The sequence below is a fragment of the Neolamprologus brichardi genome, chromosome 7, assembly GCF_056152115.1.
Source record: "Neolamprologus brichardi isolate AB-2024 chromosome 7, ASM5615211v1, whole genome shotgun sequence".
Lineage (NCBI taxonomy): Eukaryota > Metazoa > Chordata > Actinopteri > Cichliformes > Cichlidae > Neolamprologus > Neolamprologus brichardi.
In genome coordinates this window covers 67461475-67485501 of record NC_142110.1, presented here as the reverse complement: position 1 = coordinate 67485501, position 24027 = coordinate 67461475, and the positions used below count along the sequence as shown (strand labels likewise).

Here is a 24027-nt window from a genome sequence, read left to right as displayed (position 1 = left end):
TCTAAAAGTTTGCTGCCTGCATCCAAGAGGTGTAAGCCTCCTGTTATTAAATGACTTTTAGTGTATTTCCTTTTGAAATTAAAATATAATCAGATACAAATACAGGTTATTGCATTAGAAGTCAGAAATAATTATTTAGGTAGTGCAAAATGTCCTGGTAACAGGAAAAGCAAGCAAAGTCAAACCTTTCACCACCAGGGGGCAGTCTTCTTTTTCCATATGGTGTTATTGTAGCTGATGAATAAGTGTCCAGAAAATGCATGTTGTAGCTCCGCCTCCAGAGTGTTCTGCTCCAGCCTCCTCCCTCGGTGTAAACAGGTAACGTGTGGGAAGCAAACTGGAGCAAGGAAGTAGCTCATCCACCTGCTGGAGTTAGGCTGTGCAGGACAGGAAGCTACAGACAGCCACGCTGGATCCTCATGCAGTGAGCTCATGTTCATGTGCTGATAGCACAAGCACAGAAAGATAAACTGCTGAGCGACGTTTCTTCATTCATGTAGATGTTTTGCTTGACACTTGGTTTCAGAGCTCAGGAGTACCTGCAGTGTGGAGAACCTTTCAGGATCAGAGCAATAAGCAGCTTCGTGTCACCGGACCAATCATCTGCAGCAGCTGAGAGCAAGCTGCCTTTGTCCAGGTTTGGTGAACTTGTGCCTCCCACAGCCTCTCGTCTCACACTCGTGTTTTTAGAGTGGAAGAACCAATCAATAAAGTCAGCTGATGTCATCACACATGAAACACCCACACTTATTGATTCCTGTTAAGGCCCAGCTAGATCAGTGCCCCCTTTGTTGTTACGTCCAGGCTCCGTCAGCTGTACCTCCCCTTTCGTCTCCTCTTACAGGGAGCTCCTGTTTCATTGTGACCCTGCATTTATTCAGGAACGCTGCCCTGAATGTTAGTCCCCTGATGAGAGGAGGAAAGGCTGGAATCAGAGGCTCCGCGTCCTTTTGCTCACTTTTAAGGCGTCTTTGTGGGGTACGTATGCAGGCAGTGTTGCCTTCTGCTTCTTGTTTTGTCACCGTTTGAAAAGAAAGGGATGCATTCTTTGTCCTGCTGAAGAGTTCAAAACTCCAGAGTCTGTGCTCATACCTGAGGTGATAGGACAGGTTGGACTTTGATCAGTTTACTTTAACGGGGACGGACCTGAGTCAGTGTTTGTCCTTTCAACGAGTCTGAAGCACAAGACTTGTCTTTCTCTGTCAGCACAGATATCAGGAGCAGTTTTCCATGTTCCTGATGATCCGTTAGTAAAGCCAGAACCGAGGGAACCGGGATTCACCTGCTGTGCTCCGACAGAACCGTCCACAGGTTCGACACCTCAGCCAGTTCTCAGAGAGGGAAAACCACCTCGTGCACGATGCCCGGCAAAGTCCCGCTGCTGCTGCTGTCGTTGCTGTCCTGCTTCGGGACATCCCACTGCTGCCTGCAGGACCCCGCTTCAGCCTACAGATTCACCGGAGCTGTGTGCAGGCTCACCTACCCCGCTGCTGTCGTGCGTGAGTCTGGTTTGGATGCTTTTTTTTTCCTGCTATTTATTTGACTCCGTTTATTGATTTTATCTAATCATCCACTCAAGCAGCGACTTTCTGGAACCAAAGAGCAGGAACAGAGTGACGATTTTATTCAAACACATACATTCAGGGAAGTTTCCGGATAGTTTTCCCAGTTTGCAGTGAAATAGCAGCAAACTTTCTCAGCTTTAACATGAATTTCATCCAGTTGGTCATCACGTGAAGGTCACGTCACATCTGTCTGCCACAAACCTCCGTCTGGTTGTGTTAAAGTTTCTTTTCTCCTCACTGATGTTTTGCAATTTGGTGCTAATAAACAAAAAGATGCAAACATTTAAATGGAAAATAAGATGTGTTTTCACCCAGTTCTGAAAGTTTTACTTAATGGGATGTATTCACGTCGGCTCATCTGTCAGATTAGGTCACCACAGATCACAACACAGCACGTGCTTTTATCTTTGCAGTGAATGAGAAAACCACCAAAGTGATCGAGGCTGCTTTTCAACACGCCCGATACCCGAGCACGAAGGGGGAGAAGTCCCTGCTCTTCATCGGAAAGGTCACGTACGGCCTGGACAAGTGAGTAGACGCACGCATGCGCGCACACTATAAACATATATGTGACACCTGTGGTGTAAAAGCGTGTCCGTCCTTCACCGTCCAGTTTGGAGATTCACAACCTGTCGATTGGTCAGAGCGCGTTTGAGCTGCATCCAGGTGAAGGCATCGCCATGGAGATAAGCAATGTGTCTGCAGTGTTCAAGGGCACCATCCAGTATGGATACGGCAACTGGCTGTGAGTATGTGTGACCGACAGTGGCACTTTGTACACACACACACCACCATATAATCTGATCTACAGATTCTTAGAGACTACTGCACATCACCTCGCTGAATCATCTTACTGTTTGTCTGATGAGAAGTGTGGATACTGGACTGTGACGCAGTTGTGTTTGGTTGTAGTTTAGCCACATGCTGTACACTTGTTACCTTTAAAACAAGATCAGAGAAGCAACAAGCTAATTGAAACCATAAAAAATCAAATCCACGTTCGCATTAGAGAGCAGCCCTGGTTTTGCTCAAAACAGGTTATAGTTTTAACACGGGTCTCTATGGAGACCGACTTTCTTTCATGCTAATGCTCTTCATACTCCAACACGCCCAAAACTTCCAATTTGAACGAATGAGTCTTCACTTTGGAATCGATGATTATTTCTCATTGATGCGATCACAGCAGCGATCTGATGTCATTTCCTCCTGTAGTTTTGTTTTCAGGGCTTTAGAAATGATTCAGTTCAACAATGACTGAAAGTCTAGCAGTTTTTCTTTGTTTGGTTGTTTTTTTAAGTTGTATTTTAAACTTTGACACAGAGTTTAAACAGCTAGGACTAGCTAGTTTAGCTTTGCTGCAGTTTGAGTCTGACGGGAAAAACGTTTAGTTAACCTTTGCAAAACCACTGCACTAATCCTTTGTTTTTAGCACAGATAGATGGACTTTTGTGCATTTTGTGGGTGTTTTTAAACATTTTTTAGTTGAATTACATTATTTTCAGCGACTGGGTGATTACTAATTCTCAGGCGGGGAGGATTAGTAATCCCTCCTGTTTCCTGTGATCTTTGACCTTTGACCTCATTTGTATTTTTCTTTTTCTTTAGTGTTAACTTCGGACATTCAGTTGACTTTGAGATTGACTCTCAGATTGATCTTGGAATCAACCCCAAACTTTGTAAGTACATCATGTACCAGTTTGTTTGACCTCTCAACAAGCCACCCCATCAGCAGTCACCATTCCTGGGTTAGGTTTGTGTTCTGTTCCACATTCATCGTGGTAGTTTTTTCCATTTTTTGATGCTTTATCTTCTTGCTCCATTAATGTATTCAAAGCTTTAAGAATGTATCAGGACTGATCATAAAAACATACAATGATCAGTGGATTGTTAAGGTTTAGTAAAACAAAAAAATGAGAGGTCAGAGGAGAATGGCGAGCCTGCTTTGAACTTGTAACAACTGCTGCCAGCAGTTGTTACAAGTTCCAACCACTTGTTACAACCAAGCTGTGCAGAAGAGCCTCTTTGAACCTGAAGCAGATGCGCTACAGCAGCAGAAGACCACACTGGATGCCTTCCTGTCAGCTAAGAACAGGAAACTGAGGGGACAGTTCATACAGGCTCACCTAAACTAGACAACAGAAGACTGGAACCTCCATTTCTCCTGCAACGTTCAGATGTCGGTGTCAGAATTTGCCATAAACCACATGGATCCATCCTGCCTTGCATCAGTGATTCAGGCTTGTGGTGCTGTTGCTGTAATGGCACATGTTGGTTACCTGAGTGTTCCTGCTGACCGTGCCCGTCACAGTGCAGCCATCTGCTGACGCCTGCTTCCAGAAGGAAAACGCACCATGTCACATCACAAAGCTGAAATAATCGCACACTGGTTTCTTAATAAACATGATGATGACTTCACTCTACTCAGACGGCCTCCACGGTCACCTGGTCTCAGTCCTGAAGAGCACCTTTGGGATGTGGTGGGATGGGAGATTATCATCTCGGATGTGCAGTAACTGTCCGCATGGACCAAGTGAACGTTTCCAGGATCTTTTTGAAGGTACTGGCAGCTCTGATGGTGAAAGGAGATCCAGTCTGACACAAGCAGGGTCTACTTTCTAACATGTAATATTACTTCCACTTAAACAAACGTGTGCCTTTAGTATGGGAAGAAACCCATGAAGGCACAGCAGACGCATGCCCTGGTATCTTGGAGAGCTACACTAAAACTAAAAATCTAGCAAAAGGCTGCCCCCTGGTGGTGAAAGCTTTAGTTATTTTTTGAAGAGGTTAATTGTGTGAAGAAAGCACGGGAAAGGGATCTAGGGCGTACAATGGATGAAGGTACATGGGATTCTATATTGTCGAACAATGGATTAAACATTAGGGAAGCCAGGGGGGAATTTATTCAATACAAAATTCTTAACAGATACTATTATACTCCTTCAAGGCTGTATGAATGGGGATTGGTAGAGATGACTTGTGTTGGAAATGCCAATAAGCCAAAGGTACTCTGATACATGCCCTCTGGGAATGCCCGCTAGTTTTCCAGTTTGGAACACTGTACTGAATTATTTGCAGGGGTGGACACTTTGTAACTACCCAGATCACCTAAATTATGTCTACTAGGAGACAAAGGAGAGGTGCCGCAATTAAATAAACACCAGTTTAGAGTGTTAAGTACTGCATTGGTAACATGTGCCCGTGTCATTTTGGAACACTGGAAGGACTCCCATACTCCAACGCTTAAAATGTGGAAAGACAGAATGATTGGGAATGTTGCATGCGAAAAGATGCTGGGAAAAATACATCATGTGACGGAAGCTGCGGTGGAACAGTGGGACAATTTTTGCACCTACATGTCTACCTGACTTGGACATTTGAGCTTAATACAACATCTGTTAAAACCTCACTGTTTTTGTTTTGTTTTGTTTTTGTTTTGTTTTGTTTTTGTTTTGTTTTTTGTTTTGTTTTGTTTGTTTTTGTTTTGTTTGCTTCTTGCTTTTGGATGCTGCATCTTTGTATTTGCTGTTATAAAATGCAAAATCTAATAAATACTTGAATTATAAAATAAAATTGTGTGAAGTACAAACTCAGTCTAACTGCGCCGCTGCACAAATATTGCAGGGATTTAACGTGTGTCGTTTGTGTTGCAGCTTGTCGGCCTTATGTTTGTTTTCCATTAATACTTTACATCTATATTGTATTTCACACTGTGTTATTAGTAGCATTTTACTTTTTCCTCCACAGAAAACTGCAGTAACTCACAAGAGCAACCATGTCTGTGTATTTTATAATAATAATAATAATACAGTGAAAGTTTGATGTCATCATCATCATCTTAAAATGTGGCTGCTAGTGTAGCATGTGGCAGTCTCTTTTGTTCCAGCAACACGATGAAGCATCATATAAACACTGACTGGCTATCCTCTGTCACCTGTGTGTCCCCGTCAGACTGCGGTGATGGAAAGGTAGCAGCAGACACAACAGACTGTTACTTGAACTTTCACAAGCTGCGTCTGCACCTGCAGGGAGACAAAGAGTAAGTAACAGAAGTGGGAATGAAGCATCTGCATGAATCTCAGTGTCTGACTGTCAACATTTTTGTGGTCAGGCCGAACTGGCTGAAGAAGCTCTTCACCGACTTCATCACGCTTACTGTCAAGCTGGTCATCAAGGGACAGGTGAGGGCGACAGAGACGAACCCACGATGTGCACAACAATGATTTTTGAGAAGAATAAAGCAGTGACAGGTGTCTTCTCAAATACAGATCTGTAAGGAGATCAACAAGGCGGCAAATATACTGGCTGACTTCATACAGGACACGGCAGGTACGCGACGACCTGAAGGAAGTGTTTGAAATCTAGAATTAAAATCACTTTACTTTCCTTAAGCGTCTGTTTCTGCACAAGCTTATTATTGGCACCAAATAATCTCCCATAAATGATGTCTTAGTACATATTTAATAGAAATGCTAAAACATGATGTGACTCTTACACTTCTCGGCGGGTGTTTGAGTTGCACGGTGCTCCTGCGGCCCGTCTTTTGATTTTGAGGTTTTCAGCTCTTGTTCTTGTTGGATTAAGGTCAGCGTAGGTCACTGTAGAGCTCTTCAGCTCCTGCTATGTTTGTCGTTTCTTTGTCTCGTTTGTCGCTTCCAGCTCGTCATAAACTGACAGTTTTCCAGGACATGTTGGACTACCAATCATGGAGGGCAGTGTGGATGTAAATGTCTGAAACAGACTGCCGTGGTGTCTGAAGACTGCGGTCGTAACCTTCTGACTAAACAGACAGACGAGGTTGTGGAGGGAGGAATTAGTCCTGTCAAACTGCCTGCCTCCTTTTTGTAGCGTTTGAAATCAACGCTAGGGAGTGCACATTATAATAAGACAGGAAGACAAACTCTTTGAAGCTGAAATGGATGTTTTGCTCTAGAATTCTTCAAAAAATTTGATTTCATTGGATTTTGAACAGATATTTAAGACAATGAAGCAGCTGTGTCTTGATTTTGTACAGCGTCAGTTTTCATGTTATGGATTATTTTTTCTCAGTGGTGGCTAGGGCTGCCACAAACGAGTATTTTGATAGTTGAATAGTCACCGATTATTTTTGCGATTAGTCGACTAATCAGATCATCATCCATTGGACGTAAAACGTACAGCTTATTGCACCAGCAGCATCTGCTCTTATATAACTATCATTAGCTTACAGCTTTAAGTGTTTAAGGTATGTGCTAACTAACAATAAAGACAAGATGATAGTTTATTAAATTTTAATTAAATTTGCAGATTGTTTCGGTGAAGTTTAATAAACTCCTTGCTATCTAAAATATAACAGGACACCGGAGTAAATTCTCGAGCATCTCACACTTCTGATAATCAGCTGTCTGCTTGACTTTTATTCAGCTGTGTAAAAACTATAACTTTAATCTCAGCCAAACCGATTTACTCAGGAACAAATAAAATACTAAAAAAAAAGCAAAACAATAACATTTTTAAGTTATCTAAGTGACTTATATATCATGTTTAACCTGAGTAGCGAAAGACGGCGGTGGGTTTGAAAACGATTAGCCGGGAGTCCGGTGTTCTCACGGCTCTAGTTAGCCTAGCCCCAGGCTAGCTATCGAGCTAGTGGCTAACAGACGTCTCCGAAAACGTCGGAGCGCTTTTGAAAATATGTGGTGTCTTGATAAACTGAGCAGATATTTGAGGTTTACACAGCTACATTCTCGCCTGAAAATATGTTAAACGTTTATTTTGTGACCCAGAAAGAATAATAAGAGTAATATTAAAACTAACTAGCTGCCGCCATTGTTGGAAACTGAGCTGGGCCGCGCTATGAATTCTGGGACACAGCTTCTTCTTCTTCTTCGGGGTTTAACGGCAGCTGGCATCCTTGTACATGCAGTGCTGCCATCTTCTGTTTCAGTCCGTTATTACACTCTTAAATCCTACTACTTATTCCTGCGCCTTTTGTGATCTTACAAAGCTTCAAACGACACGTCGACTATTAAATCAATCGTCGACGATTTTGATAGTCGACGTAATCGTGACTAGTCGACTAATCGTGGCAGCCCTAGTGGTGACGAGTCATTGCTCAACTTCTTCTTCCTGTTGTCCCTGATCATACACACCAAGGAGAATAGACTTCTTTAAATTATCACTACACATGTTCAAAGCAACAGAAAGTGGGGAAAATGCTTCACTTTCCACAGTTTCCTATAAATGCGTGCAGGCATGCCAGCAACACTTCAAAGGAACAACATATGATTGTTTCAGTGAGATACCAGAGAAATCAGGTCTTTGTAATCGACCATTTTTTGAAGTTTTCTATTTTATCCATGTGTCTGAACACTGCAGAGCAGTTCCTCACTGATGGAGACATCAGCGTGGACATCGGTATCGCTGCCGCTCCTGTCATCACAGCAAACTACATCGAATCATACCACAAGGTAAATAATAACTTTAGATACATAATTGAATACACAGCAGTGCTGGATCTCCTTTAAATGGTGTAATCTGCAGTAATTCTTCAGTACTGGAGGAGACGTAGGTCTAATAATGATCTCGTTGGTCACTGTGGGGCTCCACCTCTTCCAGGGACTGACCAAGTACAACAACACGGTTGCTGTCATCAATGAATCGGTTTTCCATCCAAGTCACCTGACTGAAGACAAGATGATCTACTTTTGGATTTCAGGTTAGCAGTAGACACTCTGTTTATCTTGTGTCTTTTATTTTTCAGGTAATTTACACCTTTGTGAAGTGAAATTCCACCAGGTACTATAGAAGGCAATGTTTCTGTCTTCTCTATCCCCTCACCCCCACCAGTCACAGCAGAGGGGTGGCCCTCCCTGAGCTCGGTCCTCCTGGAGGTTGTTTAAAGGGAGTTCTTCCTCCCCACTGTTGCCAAGTCCTTGTTAGTATTGGATCATCCATTTGTTGGGGCTTTACAAGTTTCAGATGAATTTGTAGCTTTGGAAGTCTGCCACAAAAGAAAGAATCATGAAAAATAGCATGTATGTTGGTTAACACATAGACATGCTCAAGACGGCCTGCTGGAGTTCAGTCTGAGCTTCAGAATGGCGCTTGAGTGACTGTAAACGTGGCGTGGCCAGACGAACTGTCGGAGTATTTCAGAAGCTGCTGATCTGCTGGGATTTTCCCACACAAACATCTCTGGGTTCACAGAAAATGTCTGAAAAAGAAAAATATCCAGAGAGAGGAGCAGCAGAAACTGAAATAAGCTCAAGTTAGAACCAATGGATGTAGAAGAGCTTCTCTGAACCTTAAACCAAAATCAGCAGAAGACTCCTCCAGGTGTCACATCTATTCAGCCAAGAACAGGAAACTGAGGCTTCAAATCACCACACTAGACTGGAATCTGAAACTGGAACATTTCTCCTCGAGGCCGTCAAGTCAAGACACTGAGCCAAAGAGTGTCGAGGTTATGTAAACACTGAAACCAGATAAAGGATGATCAAACAGTGTCCCATCCATGCACCTCAGCAGCTGCTTCCTGCCTCTTTAACAGTCAGAGGTTTATTTGTAAAAAAAAAATAAAATAAAAACAATTTTATTTAAATATATTGAAAAAACATGTATTTGTACGTGGAAAGCTATTAATGCAAATGGTGTTTTTACCGCAGACCAGTTCTTAAACCCGATGCTCAAAGCAGCTCACCAAGACGGCCGCTTTCAGCTCAATGTCTCTGCAGAAGAGCTCACTGTAAGTACGTCAGCCTGACCTGAAACATCCAAGTCAAACATTTGTGGTATCTTCTTGGTTGATCTGGGATCAGATGTTTGAACTTGCCTGCTTCCTAATTTCCTATTTTTTGTATGTTTGTCACATTTAAATGTTCAGATCATCAAACAAATTTTTCATTCACCACAGCAAGTCCTCCAGGTCCACACTACCACCACCATATTTTACTGTTGACAGTGTTGGGGAGTAACGGAATACATGTACCGCCGTTACGTATTTAAAATACAAAATATGAGTAACTGTATTCCGTTACAGTTACCGTTTAAAAAGGTGGTATTTAGAATACAGTTACTTTGTTGAAATAAATGGATTACACGGCGGTACTTCCCTGTTTCATATTGTGGCGGGTCAGGACTGTTTGGGTTTTGTTTGACAGCTACGTTCTGTTGTTCCAGGCGGCAGCGTTACGGTTGCCATGGTTACAGGGTGACGCTCTCTCTCTGCGTGTTTCCTGGGTGAGAGAGCGCCTGTTGTTGTTGTGCTAAGCTAACAGGCAGAATGCTACAGGTATAGCTCTAAAGAATGTAGCATCATGGGCAGTGTAGTCCGTGCTGCAGGGAGAATGGACTGCCATACCCGTTATGTGTCTGTGAGCGAGGGAGGGAGAAAAAGGAAAAGTACGAGCTGTCATCGAGCAGAAACGGGAGCTGGAAGCATGTAAATATAATAATAACCACTGCAGCCAAGAAGAGAGCCTGACGAGCCCAGCTGTAAGTAAGCTATTAAGACTCGACTGTACACCGTGTTCGTGTTTTCCTCTGAAACAATAAGTTCTGTTGGAGCAGCCTTTCAACGCCTCTCTCTGTCTCTGCTAGCAAAGTTGACCCAGACAACAAAGTAAAGCTAGTTTTCAGCTACGAGCCGACACAGAACCCATCGTATTAGCCAGAGGTCCCTTTACTACGGTTCGGAGCCGCGGACCTTCAGTAACAGTAATAAATCACAGCAATAGTACATTCATGTAGTTGTAAACAGCATGATAATATATTAAGTAATCCAAAGTATTCAGAATACATTACTCTCATTGAGTAACGTAACGGAATACGTTACAGAATACATTCTGGGGCATGTAATCTGTAATCTGTAATGGAATACATTTTAAAAGTAACCTTCCCAACACTGACTGTTGGTATGATGTTCCTTTTCTGAACTACTGTGTTACCTTTACGCCAGATGTAACGGGACACACACCTTACAAAAAGTTTAACTTTGGTCTCGTCAGTCCACAGAGTGAATCTTGGGGATTATCAAGATGTTTTTTGGCAAAACTGAGACGAGCCTTTATGTTCCTTTGCTCAGCAGTGGTTTTCATCTTGGTCTACGCCACTAGGCAGGTCCTATTGGAGGCAGACTTTATTTAGAAACTGCACTTTGCATTTGCTTGTGTTATGTTTATCTAATATTTAAATTTGTGTGATCATCTGAAACATTTAAGTGTGACAAACATACACAAATATGAAGTCAGGAAGGGGCAAACACATTTCCACACCACTGTACATGTTTGACTCTTGGATATCATTTCAGACGCTCCTCAGGACAAACCTCTCTACTGCCATGCCTGAGTTTATTAGGAAGGTAGGAGCGAAAGCTGCCTGGCAACACGTCTGCATATAATATATACTTTCTGAGATAGAAAACATTTTGTGTTTTTGTGTTCAGTGTCTGCTGGATTCAGCTTCCCCAGAGTTAAGACTGTGGAGTTCTTCTGTTCCACATTTGAACAGTTCCACCTCAGGAACGACAATTTGGGTTCAGGCATCTGGACGGCTCCACTGTGAGGGCCAAGGCACACCAGTACTCTTCTTTCAGACGGTACTTTTCACAGTGACAGAACAGAGTTACCAGCTGCCTTTTCCTATACTGAGACAAACTGAGAAACACTTCTAATTCTCAGTATTGACACATTGTGTCTGTGCAGTGAATAAGAAAGCCATGAATTACAAAGTCTGCTTTGTGTTTGATGTGTAGGACATGGCCGTAGACATCACAACTTCCTATGTTAACAAGAAAGTCCTCCTGCAAGGTCATCCAACAGAGTAAGACTGGTTGATACCTGACTCATATTTTTGAACACCTTGACTGATGACCCAGTTTGGTCCCAGCAGTAGCTGTGGCCTAACATTTGGCTCTAGAATACTTTGGTGTGCAGAGGAGCTCGTGCATGAGGTGTTTGGTTTCCTCCAAACGTGGTCCTGTGCACGATGGACGAACATCTCCACTTTGCTCTCGTATGTCCAAAGCACATTGTTCCAGAGATCTTGTGCTCTTGGGTAATTTCTCTGAGCATTGCACAGTCTGACCATTGCTGGGAGTGAATATTGAGACAGTGTAATGTGGTTGAATGTGTAACACACTGTGTTTTATACAATGACCCCAATAACAAGTTAGTGATCTTGGTATCAAAACAAACTAGTTCAGAGTCTAGTGATGATCTTAGGCTACGTTCACACTGCAGGTGAAAGCGCATCAAATCCGATTTTTTCAACGCTATGCGACCCATCTATCCGATCATGGTGTGACAGTGTGAACGGCACAAATCCGATCTGGGTCACTTTCGTATGTGGTCCTGAATCCGATACATATCTGATGTTTTAGAAAGCTGCTGTTTGATGGTCATGTCGCATTAAATCCATCTTTTACGTCACTGACACAAGACAGACGCCAATTATCAGCGCCAGAGAAGACATCGTGAACGCTTCCTGGCCATCCAGTGAAACTGTTGGGAAGACAACGTTGGAGAAACGTGAACATTTTATTTGTACTGTATAATCTGCAGATTCTGACAGAAATCTGCAGCTATCCTTTGAAGCAGCGCTCCTCTAAAACAGCAATAAGGATCATTATTAGGTTATTTACATTATTATGTAAATAAAATAACTTAAAGCAAAAATTGGGAAACGTGAAGTCCGAAGTCTTTATATTAAGACCATCAGTCAAACATACTGTTGCTCTGGGTCTAAACGGAGCGCGTTGTGTGTGACGTCTTCTTTTGTGCATGCGGCCGCTTTGAGCGTTCACACTAGAGCGCGTTTGCTGTCGCATTTTATTTGTAGTGTGAACGAGCAGACAGAAAAATCGGATTTGATCAAAAAATCAGAATTGAGCATCAAGACCTGCAGAGTGAACGCAGCCTTAGTCTGTTGCTTGGAGAAAAGATTTAAAAGGAACTCCAAAGGTTCACCTGTGCTGTCTGACTACTTTTACTGTTCTCACCTGACTGTAAGGATGTAAGTGTTAGACTCTGATATCTGATATAAAACTTATTTGCAGATGTAACTTTGGTCAGTTTGTCCTGTTCGTCTGTGTGTGATTGTGATCCTCTTTCATTTAGGATCTCAGTATTCAGAGCTGAGCTGCCGTTACAGGATCAGCAGGTAACCTGCTCCATTTCCTTTATTTTGGATATTGTGGTGCGGTTGTGCTAATTTTGTACCTTTGACATCCTTTATAGAGCTGCTGTCAAACAACACGTCAAACTTTATGTTTTATAAAATTTAATCACTGCTGAAAAAGTAATTTTCATGAATTCACCCTGAAAGCATTACACACGTTAAAGTGTTATTTTAGATGTATGACAACCTGCACAGATTTGTACATTATTACTGAACTGTTAAGTGTGAATAATTCAGTCTTTCTTCAGATTATTTAATTCCCAGTTAAACTGATGCAGATCCTACTGAACATTTCCATTTCTTGGTTAGATTTCATCGGTAACCTTTCCCTTTCTTTCCAGCTATATGATGAAGCACTCGAGTTCCTAAAGGAAGCTGTGGTGAAAGTTGGAACTCCCAAAGTCCTGTCTGGTAGGAAACACAGCGCCTCAGCTTCATCCTCAAACCTTTCACATTATCATAAAGCTTTGCTAAAATCTTTAAGACTGCATGAGTTTAATCATTCCTACACTACGCCTCTCTGCGAGACACTCATGAAAGCACTTGTTGATTTGCCATCAAACAGCTGATCCAGCTTCAGCTTGAATGATTCTTCAAAGTGAACATAATCACTACATGTATAAAGGCTCATTTGCACCATTTCGCTCTCAAAAACAGATCAGTAAGTAAAAAGTTTAAGCACTGAGTAACTTCTACACTCCAGTAAAAGTAAAACAGTGCAGCCTCAGAAATATACTCACAGTTAGAAAGTAAAAAGTAGCGAATTCTATTCACCACTTTTGTAAAAAGGTAACTGAACCTTTTGCTATGTTAATATAATAGGAAACAATATTAGTACAATACAATCAAATTATTATTCCGATCTAAGTTCTAATTGTCACGAGAGCTTCAGTCTGTCATGTCGGACACGTGCAATCAGTGTTGGGAAGGTTACTTTTAAAATGTATTCCATTACAGATTACAGATTACATGCCCCAAAATGTATTCTGTAACGTATTCCATTACGTTACTCAATGAGAGTAACATATTCTGAATACTTTGGATTACTTAATATATTATCATGCTGTTTACAACTACATGAATGTACTATTGCTGTGATTTATTACTGTTACTGAAGGTCCGCGGCTCCGAACCGTAGTAAAGGGACCTCTGGCTAATACGGTGGGTTCTGTGTCGGCTCGTAGCCGAAAACTAGCTTTACTTTGTTGTCTGGGTCAACTTTGCTAGCAGAGACAGAGAGAGGCGTTGAAAGGCTGCTCCAACAGAACTTATTGTTTTTGGAGGAAAACACGAACACGGTGTACAGTCGAGTCTTAATAGCTTACTTACAGCTGGGCTCGTCAGGCTCTCTTCTTGGCTGCAGTGGTTATTATTATATTTACATGCTTCCAGCTCCCGTTTCTGCTCGATGACAGCTCGTACTTTTCCTTTTTCTCCCTCCCTCGCTCACAGACACATAACGGGTATGGCAGTCCATTCTCCCTGCAGCACGGACTACACTGCCCATGATGCTACATTCTTTAGAGCTATACCTGTAGCATTCTGCCTGTTAGCTTAGCACAACAACAACAAGGCCTCTCTCACCCAGGAAACACGCAGAGAGAGAGTGTCACCCTGTAACCATGGCAACCGTAACGCTGCCGCCTGGAACAACAGAACGTAGCTGTCAAACAAAACCCAAACAGTCCTGACCCGCCACAATATGAAACAGGGAAGTACCGCCGTGTAATCCATTTATTTCAACAAAGTAACTGTATTCTAAATACCACCTTTTTAAACGGTAACTGTAACGGAATACAGTTACTCATATTTTGGATTTTAAATACGTAACGGCGGTACATGTATTCCGTTACTCCCCAACACTGCGTGCAATGAAGGAGAATTTTATAAAAACAACTATTTTCTGTTGCCTACATTGTGGAGCGTGATTTTTTCAAAGTACTTCTTGGATATGTCATTAGTTAGCTGGCATAAATTAATCTAACAGCAGAAATCAACCTGACGTAACCTTCTGTACTGACAGAAGATGGTGCTAGACACTTTCTAAAAACTTGAAGCACTTCCTCCTTAACCTCCTAAGACCTGAACTCTTCCACAGCAGCATTTTTAATTTCTCTATTTGGGCTGATTGGGGCCCGATGAATGTAAAAACAAAGAATTACCAGATTTCAGAGCCACTTATGAGGATATTCGTTTAAATTTTCGATAGAACAGTAGCAGTATAATGTCCTCGTAAGTGGATATCAGGCCCTTGTAGAGCAAAATTGAGTATTTTAACCCGAAGTGTGATGTCCACATATGTGGACGCAGGTCCTAGGAGGTTAAATCCAGCTTCACAGCCGGTGTTACATCTGTGTCAGTTTGTGAGAGCAGGGATCCATGGTGTACATTAGCCTTTTGTACAGTTAGTGTGTCATTTCCACTCTAAAGGATGCTTTTGTGGTTTGTTCCAGTTCTGGGAGTTGAGCTCACCAGGCTTCTGGACAAACAGGGATTATACCAGTTTGATCTCTTTAACCCTGAGGTGCTTCCCCGGGACGTGAGTCTTCTCGTTTCTCTCTTTCTGTATGTGTTGTATTCCTGCATTCTCACAGCTTCTGCCTCTTCACTCTCTGCTGCAGGGCTTTGTGGTGATTCAGATGGATTTTGGTTTCCCTCATCACCTTCTGGTTGAGTTTCTCAAGAGGACACTGGAGTAACCGTTAAATATCCGACCCGAGAGTGTGTTTTAATCTGAAAACTCAGCTAGGAATGATGTGAGTCAGAACATGCTTCTGTCAAGCTGTCCGTGAACATTTTGTTTGTTGTTGTTTGATTAAAATTAAATACCATGTAAAAGCTTCTGCAGGTGATGTACAGTCAGTAAAGATTACTACAATTATTGTGAGACTTTGCGTTATTGAGATCAACACAAGATGTGAGTGAAAGAAGGCGTCTATGTCGACTGTGAATGACCATCCTTGAACAGAGGAGCTGACTTACACCTGTCTGCCACCTATAATCTAGTTTTGAGAGCCTCTCCTAGACGCCTTATCGCCCACTCGCAGCTCTGACAAATGCCCAGCTGGGACAACCACATTTACTCAGGGCTTTGATGATGTTTCCCTGACAGCTGTATCTGTGGGGATGGCGTTCACTCTGTGCTGGAGCGTCCTGTAGCATACGAATGTTTATTTTCACACTGACATTTGAGACACTGCTCTGATAAACATAATCACAGGAATCTGTTATTCTGTCTGGAAATAGGAGTGGAGGATTTTACGAGGATGAAAATACACAGTTATTAACTGTTTTATATATTTTATTGTTGTTTTTGTGCCTGTAAAGTTTAGAAATTAAAATCATACTTAACATGAAGAACTGCTTTGTCTTGATGTCATCTATCTGCTTATGTAGGACGCAATAATATCAAAGCATTCATCCTCGAGCAGCTCAAGCAGAGGAGATGAGAAACAGATAAAAACCTGGTACAGTAAAAAAGACTTTATCCTTTTTGAGTTTATTAGAATCAGCAAAGTCTGTGATAGAATAAAGAAGCCAAAGTCTGATTTGGACTCTGTGGAGGACAGTCATTGTTCAAGAGATGCTGCTTTTCTACTTTGACCGAGTTGACTCTTTAAATTAGCACCAGTCCTTGTCATCAAAACCAAAAATTTTTTACCCTTTAAATTCCAGTTAGGTTCAAGATTCAAGAGCTTTCCTGTCAGTACAGTAGTATACACAGTATACAGTGTACCGAAATGCTGTTTCACCCTAAGCCCCCCATGGTGCATTTATAAATATGTAAAGGATATATCTCCAAGAGATATAAAACTAGGCATTACAAAAATGTAACATGCTAGGTTTTGGTAAAATTAAGGGATAAAAAGGTACTAATTACTAACTATACAGTTCTATGATGGTAACTACACAATAATAACTGAATGATACACAAAGATAAACAAAGACAGGACAGAGACAATACAAAGTGGAATGTGCAGTAGGCATTGAATACCAGTTTCAAGTTATTGACAGTATATTATTGATGAGACATGACAAAGACATGCAAAATGTGCAAATATAATATAATTTAGGTGTGTTTTCAGAACTATGTGACTGAGTGTGAAAATAAGCATTTTGTTGCCAGGTCCAGTTTGTATTTGTGGATTTGTGGAAGTTCTTGTTGTTTTTGTGTCTTTTGATGAGTATTGTAGGTGTGTGTGTATCAGTCCTTTTGTGGTAGTGAGATGAGGACTCTGCTCATCTCACTCTGCTGTTACGGTTTTAATGCTGCGAAACCGTCTGCCAGATGGAAGGAGGGAGAACAGTGTCCTTTACTATGCTGTTCGCACGTCGGATGATGTGTCTGTCATAGAGTTGGGAGATGGATGTGAGAGGGCCTCCAATGATCTTCTCTGCTGTCCTCACGATCCACTGCAGAGACTTCTTTCAGTGAGGGTGCAGTTCCCGTACCAGATAGTGACGTAGTGTAGTGATGCTCTCAATGGTTCCCTGGTAAAATGAAGGGAGGAGGGAGACTGGCCTTCTTCAGTTTCTTAAGAAAGTGAAGACGTTGTTGGGCTTTCTTCATGATGGTGGTTGTGTTCAGGTTCCAGGAGAAGTCAGCTGATATGCGCACACCCAGGAACTTCACACTGTTGACCGTCTCAGCAGCAGACCCGTTGATGTGCAGTGAGGTCTTCCTGACGTTAACAACCATCTCTTTAGTCTTCTGAACATTTAGAGACAGGTTGTTGTTCTCACTCCAGTCCACCAGGTGTTGGACCTCCTCTCTGTACTCAGACTCATCGTTGTTGGCGATGAAACCCCGACTGTTGTGTCACCTGCAAGCTGGATGATGTGATTTGAGCTGTACTCTGCAGTCATGTGTTAGCAGGTGAACAGCAGTGGGCTGTGTTTATTCCTAGTGAGTCCAACTTCTTTACCAGCTTCTGGGGAAGTTAGGTTATATATTACCAGTAACTTTTCAGATCAAAAGGTGATAAAGTTCAGATTTTTTCACCATATCATTGATGAAACTTCCTGTTTTTAAATTTGAGCATCAGGGACAAGGCTGTTAATTGTTAAGGTCAAACTTAAGCATGTGAATGTACTGTATGTGTGAACACTCGAGAGCAACAGAACAGGATCTGGGATGCACTGAACAGGTTCCTGAAAACTGTGGAACAAACCAAAAATGCTTATAAACATGTGATGCAGTGTGTGCACTTAACAAACAATGAAAATAGAGATTTTCCATTATAAAATATGTAAAAGGACTCTGATGTGTGAGTGACGTCTATTGTTTTATCTTACACCGATTAGTTTTCTCTGAAACGTAAAAAGAAGAAACAAACATGTACTCCCCCTCCGTCTGTTCTCACCTGTCATTTCAGTGATAAATATGTCTTGAATTCTCGAATTGACTCGTTAAATATTTAACCTAATTAAACCCTAAAAATGGAGTCATAAGACTTTTGTCCAAATGTTACCTGCAGTCACAACAACAGTCACCTGAAGGGGCTGAATACTGCAAAGACCCCACAGAACAGTTCATCTCATGCAGTGCTGATTTAAAAACTCTCACATATTTGGACAATCTATAATCTTCTAACACAAAAACATGCAAGTGTTCACTGAAGTAAACACACAGAGCAGTAGCAGATTTTTTTTAAATGTGTTTTATTTATTTTCATTTGCTGCTAACTACAAAATCTACAAATAAAAAAAGGGGCAGTTAACAAATGTAGGTTTTTCAGTTCAAGCCAATTAAATGAAATCTAAAAATTCAACCCCAACAATCAAATGACCCCCTATGAGCAAGCACTCTGGCAACGGTGGAGAGGAAAAACTCCCTTTTAACAGGAAGAAACCTCTGGCAGAACCAGGCTCAGGGAGGGGCGGTCTTCTGCCACGACTGGTTGGGGGTTGAGGAGCAAAATTAAATCAAACATAAAGGAGAGCACAGCGTATTTATAAGATTAAGTTTTATAAAAATTTTATAAAATAAGATTATTATCAGGGATGCACATAAGAGGTCCGCAGGTGCACATGCGCTGTCAAAATAAAAGACGCGCACCAGATAAGAATTTGCAACACGCAGGATAAGGAAGATAAGGTGAGATCTCCTCAAGATGTGGAAGATTCTCGGATAAGTGGATGCAGGAGGTGAGCTGGCTTCAAACAAATGATTTTCACGGCAGACTCTGCAGCACATCTCTGTGCGTTCATCATTTGTTTGAAGCCAGCTCACCTCCTGCATCCACTTATCCGAGAATCTTCCACATCTTGAGGAGATCTAAACAAACTCTGTCCTCCTCCAGAAAATTTTATGTAAGCAAACACGCGTTGCAAATTCTTATCTGGTGTGCGTCTTTTATTTTGACAGCGCATGCGCACCTGCAGACCACTTGTGTGCACGCCTGATAATAATCATGACCCCACAGAGCGAGACCCCACTCAGCCAAAAAGCTTTGAGATGGCCCAGCAAGCTGCAGGAATAACAATGGCCACTGTGGCGAGACCCAAACCTACTTTAAGTAGGCCACGACACCACCAAGAATAGGTCTCCACAGTTTCCTGGAGTTCTGCATTAACTTTTCTAAGCTGTGCGTTCTCCTGTGTGAGTTTATCTACCTTACTAATCAAATTCTGTATTATTCGATCCGCTGTATCACTCAGTCTGCGAAATTTCTCATCAAGGTTTGGTACAGGGAGTAAATCATTTAACATTTCCTGTGCCATATTTTTAAATTAAAAATTAAATTAAATTAAAAGCACAGTGTCACAGTGTATTAGCTTTTTGAAAATGCCCCAAAGTAAACCGTTAAACGAGCTCTTTTATTTGAGGACGTGGCAAAGAATATGACGTCACAGCGATCGTTTGAGAAGATCAAAGGATCAAAGGAGCGCTGTGGAACATTCTGCGCATGCTCAGATCATGCGAATTTCTTGTCTATCACATATGGTCTGTATCCCATTTCAGGGTCTGCACGCTTGAAGTACGCGCACTACGAGTACTACGTACGGTGCGTACTATAAGTACGAGAAGTGCGGAAGTGCGAGGCTTGTGAAATGGGCGGTCTAGCCTCCGTCGCGCTGCCCAGGTTGCCTAGCAACCATGATACCAACCGCTGGAAACGTGTCATACAGCTTTGTTTGACAGAAATGAAGGAGAACATCTTTTGTTCATTTGTTTCTCTCGAGCTCTGTGTGATTAGTTGAGTATCTGAGGCTGAGACCACAGGACTGTAAAACATGATTGTTGGGCTTCATTTCTGTACTGAACAGTCATTTAAGATTAGCTAGTAAATAACAATTAGCTAATGTTGTTCATGAGACTAAAGTCATCTCACTGTGGTAATGTAAATATAATATGGCCAATATTATAGTTATTATATTAATCATTATTAGTTATTAGGGGAGACCGGGGTCAGTTGTAACACTTCCAATTTCTCCAATCAGGGCTAAGTTTCAAATGATGTGACTCATCCTGTACATGCCCAACTCAGTTCTGCTATCACATGTGAAAAATCAGCACATTTTGTCAAACACAGACAATTTAACACGAAAAAAAGTCATTTGTAAGTTTTTCTACTTTATTTCATTTTCTAACAGCATTATCTGCTTTGCACTTAAACTCATCAAACTTAAATTATGTTATTTGTACGTCTATGGGGATATATTCTGTGTAGGTCTTTAGTGCTAATGTTTTAGCCGTTGGCTGTATGATGTTACAACTTACCACACTATTACTTTAACTTATATTAAACAAGTTGGGGCAACGACTACCATGCAATGGGTAATTGTGCTGCAGAGAAAATAGCTGCACTATTTAATAGCAGAGACGTGTAAATACTTTGCATTACATTTTGAATCTACTACCTTAAAAGAGCTCCAATTTACATATATATGTCCTATCACCTTAAATCTCCACTCAAAGACGAGTATCTTTGACAGTGTATAAACCAGGGGTCGGCAACCTGCGGCTCCGGAGCCGCATGCAGCTCTTTAGTCCTTATATTGCAGCTCCGGGTGGTTTGGGAAAATAAATTAAAGTATTTAGCTGAAGTGTATTTTATGTATGTTAGTTCTTTTTTAACTTGTAGTTCTAAATTGGAAGATTATTGTGATATTGAAATATAAAAATACAATTATATTCTTTTATTTTTTCATTGCTCAAAATAAGCGTCACACTCGCGGAAGCCGGTGTACCCGCCAAAACGCCGTGCATTTATCGAGACTTTATCGGTAGGCCAATTGTGGACTTTCGGATCCACATTATGTCAGCAGCTGTTCTCCACCGTGAACTATGTTAAAACAAACACGCTCACGCCTCACAGACGACAGCTTACAGTCCTGTAAAGATGAAAGTGACTTCGTACAGCCTGATCTGCAGACGCTGTGCGCAGAGGTTCAGGAGCAGAAGTCCCGTTGTAAACATATCACGGCAGACCCGACGATGTTTCCATGAACACGCTTTTCACACACGGTTGCTGACGCATACAGCCGGCTGTAGCTTTGCAGCTCACAGCTCGACACACACCAACACAACAGCATAGATCGCACAGACGTTAAGGCGGCGAGGCGTGATGGTGCGTCCGCCTCCCCTGCAGCGGCGCTGCAGACCACGCCCCGCCACACACATTAACCAGGTAAAATACATATTTAGGCAGAATTTTGCAAATATCTACTTTTCATTTTTTAGCAGCAAAGTGCTTTTTTTCCAATTATTTTCAGGTCAGGTCAAGGCTCCAACAGCCCAAAGGAGATATAACAGTTTGTGTTTGCTGGATCATTTTAGTTCAGCTGGGTGTCTTAAGAGTTCAAAATGTGTTAATTACATAAATAAAATGTAATTTTCTCTGTAGCACTTCATGGATTTCATAAGCAACACATCTTAGTTGTTCACACAAAGCATAAAGGTAAAAACAATATATACAGTGTTATCTTCATTTTAGATGTCAACATGTATTTGCGGCTCCCAGTGGGTCCGTTTGCGTGGAAACCGGCTCCAAATGGCTCTTTGGATGCGAAAGGTTGCCGACCCCTGATATATACAGATGTATTATATATATAAGAGACAAATATTGTTCGTTTAATATGTTGGCATCATTACATTTGGCTCAAAGCTTATATATATGTGTAAAAAGAAAATGTACAAGCTGTGATAACTGTGTCTGATAGAATGAAGAGTAGACTGATATATGAAATATTCCTTTATTGGGTGAGAAAATCAGACCATGTCATAACTGCTTTAAGTCACACAGAATAGATATCAGAGCCTTAAACAGGCTGACTTCTGCTAAATGGGTCAAACTGGGCAGAAAGTCTACAAACACATAACATCCTTATAGAATATGATGTAACACTATAGATCAACTTAGCTCAGAATATATGAAGCATATAAACAATTACAGCAATATGATGCAACAAACACAGCAGTGGGTCCCTCAGTCTGTCCTCACTCTGGACACTTGCAGTCGTCACACATGGAAATCAAATGTGTGATAAGCTGCAGGATTCAAACACAAGTGTAACTTATAAACACATGTTCATCCTTTTATTCCACAATCAGAGAGAAAGAAACAGAGAGAGAGTGCAGGACAGACACACAGGTGACAGTCTCAGGTGTACACACTGCTACAAACAGGAGGATTTAGTGTTTGTGTTATTACCAGTGCTGAACAAGAAGAGTTCCAGATGGTACAGTGGACACGTGTGTGACTCTGTGATTAAAGCATCTTTCTTTCAGCTTAACGAGTGAACCGTCAGCTCGTTCAAACACACGTTAAAGTCCGTTTGGCTCGACACCACCGAACAGAGGCAGCAATATAACAGAGCTAACATTAACAGTGCAGTGGATCCTGCTTGTGCCGTGATATTCAGGACTGCAAACAAAGCATTCACTTCGTCACGTCGCTGGGACGTAATCGGCCTTAAAATGCGTCCTTGAAGGATGCAGCCCCTGAGTTGGGAGATAGCCAATATACATGCCGAGGGCGGGGAACTCCAGGCCTCGAGGGTCCTGCAGGTTTTAGATGTGTCCTTGATCCAACACAGCTGATTTAAATGGCTAAATGGCCTCCTCAACATGTCTTGAAGTTCTCCAGAAGTCTGCTAATGAATTAGTCATTTGATTCAGCGACCCAGGGTGAGACCTAAAACCTGCAGGTCCCCACCCCTGCTATATGCCATCTTAAAATGTGTCACGCTACAAGGTAAGAGTCCCCTTTGTTGTGTCAGGTAGTGATGGAGACATATACAGGTATTTGCAGCAAACTATAATTGATTGTTCTTTTCTCCTAACTTTAGTGCAGCTTGTAGAATAAAAATATAAATGAAACCGTTAAAGTTAAAGTTAACAGCTGGCTGCTTTCACCTTTACTTTGTGCTACATTCCTGTTCATCAAAACATCATTGCAGACAAATAAGGTCTCCATTTACCTGACCTGAGTGCATCTCTTAGAAACAAAATATCACCTCTCATTCTATTGGCTGTACCTTCATGATGTCAACAATGACGTGCATGCAGCGCAGGTACCACCTCCAACTGTGCAGCCTTACTCGGTTTGCTGTGAAATATTTAAAGAGATCAAATATTTTTCCTCTTAATGGAAAGCATCACAAAGTCAAGGAGTGTCTCAAAGGCTGAGACGAGCTGAGGCACGAGTGCAGGGATCATTAACCGACAGACCGAAGCAAAAGGACGATTTTAGTATCTGTTCAAAAAAGAAACTGAGATCCAAGCGTGCACGATGCCTCCAGCTGACATAATTGCTCGTTATTACCTTTAGATTACCAACACACACCACAGGAACGTCTTTTCACTGAGGGCCACTTCCTGTGTGTATGAAGCAAACAGACAGCAGGTCTGCTCAGATGTGATTGGCTGGAAACACATGGAGGCACATGGCCCCGCCCCTCCCTGAGCCTGGTTCTGCCGGAGTCAAACTGAACTGAACAAACAGCATTAAAACATAAAACACAGATGATTAGAGCTTACAGCCAAAGCCAGTGCAGAACTCTGCAGGGCCAAAAAACCTGTAGCTGTGCAGTGATGTAGGTCAACGTTACCTGCTGCTTTGACAGTGGTATTTCCTGCTTTTGCTCGTGCTATCTGTAGATGCTGAACACCAGCTCACAGCTCATCGGTCTTAACATAATAAACAGATTTAACACAGGTTGCTAGACCCAGTGTTGGGAAGGTTACTTTTAAAATGTATTCCATTACAGATTACAGATTACATGCCCCAAAATGTATTCTGTAACGTATTCCATTACGTTACTCAATGAGAGTAACGTATCCTGAATACTTTGGATTACT

At 41.8% G+C, this 24027-nt stretch overlaps 1 protein-coding gene across 2 annotated transcripts; it reads left to right on the top strand.

Moving 5' to 3' along the window:
* Positions 1-801: 801 nt before the first annotated feature.
* Positions 802-16074, top strand: cetp (cholesteryl ester transfer protein, plasma). 2 transcript variants are annotated; one of them, XM_087844207.1, is made up of 18 exons: positions 802-978; positions 1212-1499; positions 1979-2093; positions 2179-2310; positions 3171-3241; positions 5517-5604; positions 5677-5746; positions 5834-5894; positions 7923-8014; positions 8163-8262; positions 9212-9291; positions 10855-10905; positions 10990-11142; positions 11299-11366; positions 12662-12704; positions 13064-13133; positions 15176-15261; positions 15344-16074. In XM_087844207.1, exons 2-18 carry the CDS (start codon positions 1361-1363, stop codon positions 15419-15421), a joined length of 1497 nt encoding a protein of 498 aa, XP_087700333.1. In that variant the 5' UTR covers positions 802-978; positions 1212-1360; the 3' UTR covers positions 15422-16074. The 2 variants fall into 2 exon arrangements, with proteins under 2 accessions (XP_087700333.1, XP_087700334.1); XM_087844208.1 differs by having other exon boundaries at positions 1207-1499.
* The last annotated feature ends 7953 nt before the right edge of the window (positions 16075-24027 follow it).

What these genes read in the sequence shown, in the direction of transcription:
- cetp (XM_087844207.1), top strand. Translation starts at nt 1,361, where the DNA reads ATGCCCGGCAAAGTCCCGCTGCTGCTGCTGTCGTTGCTGTCCTGCTTC. An exon ending in TATGGATACGGCAACTGGCT is followed by an intron (nt 2,311 to 3,170) that starts GTGAGTATGTGT and finishes CTTTTTCTTTAG; the next exon opens with TGTTAACTTCGGACATTCAG. An exon ending in CTGAGGTGCTTCCCCGGGAC is followed by an intron (nt 15,262 to 15,343) that starts GTGAGTCTTCTC and finishes TCTCTGCTGCAG; the next exon opens with GGCTTTGTGGTGATTCAGAT.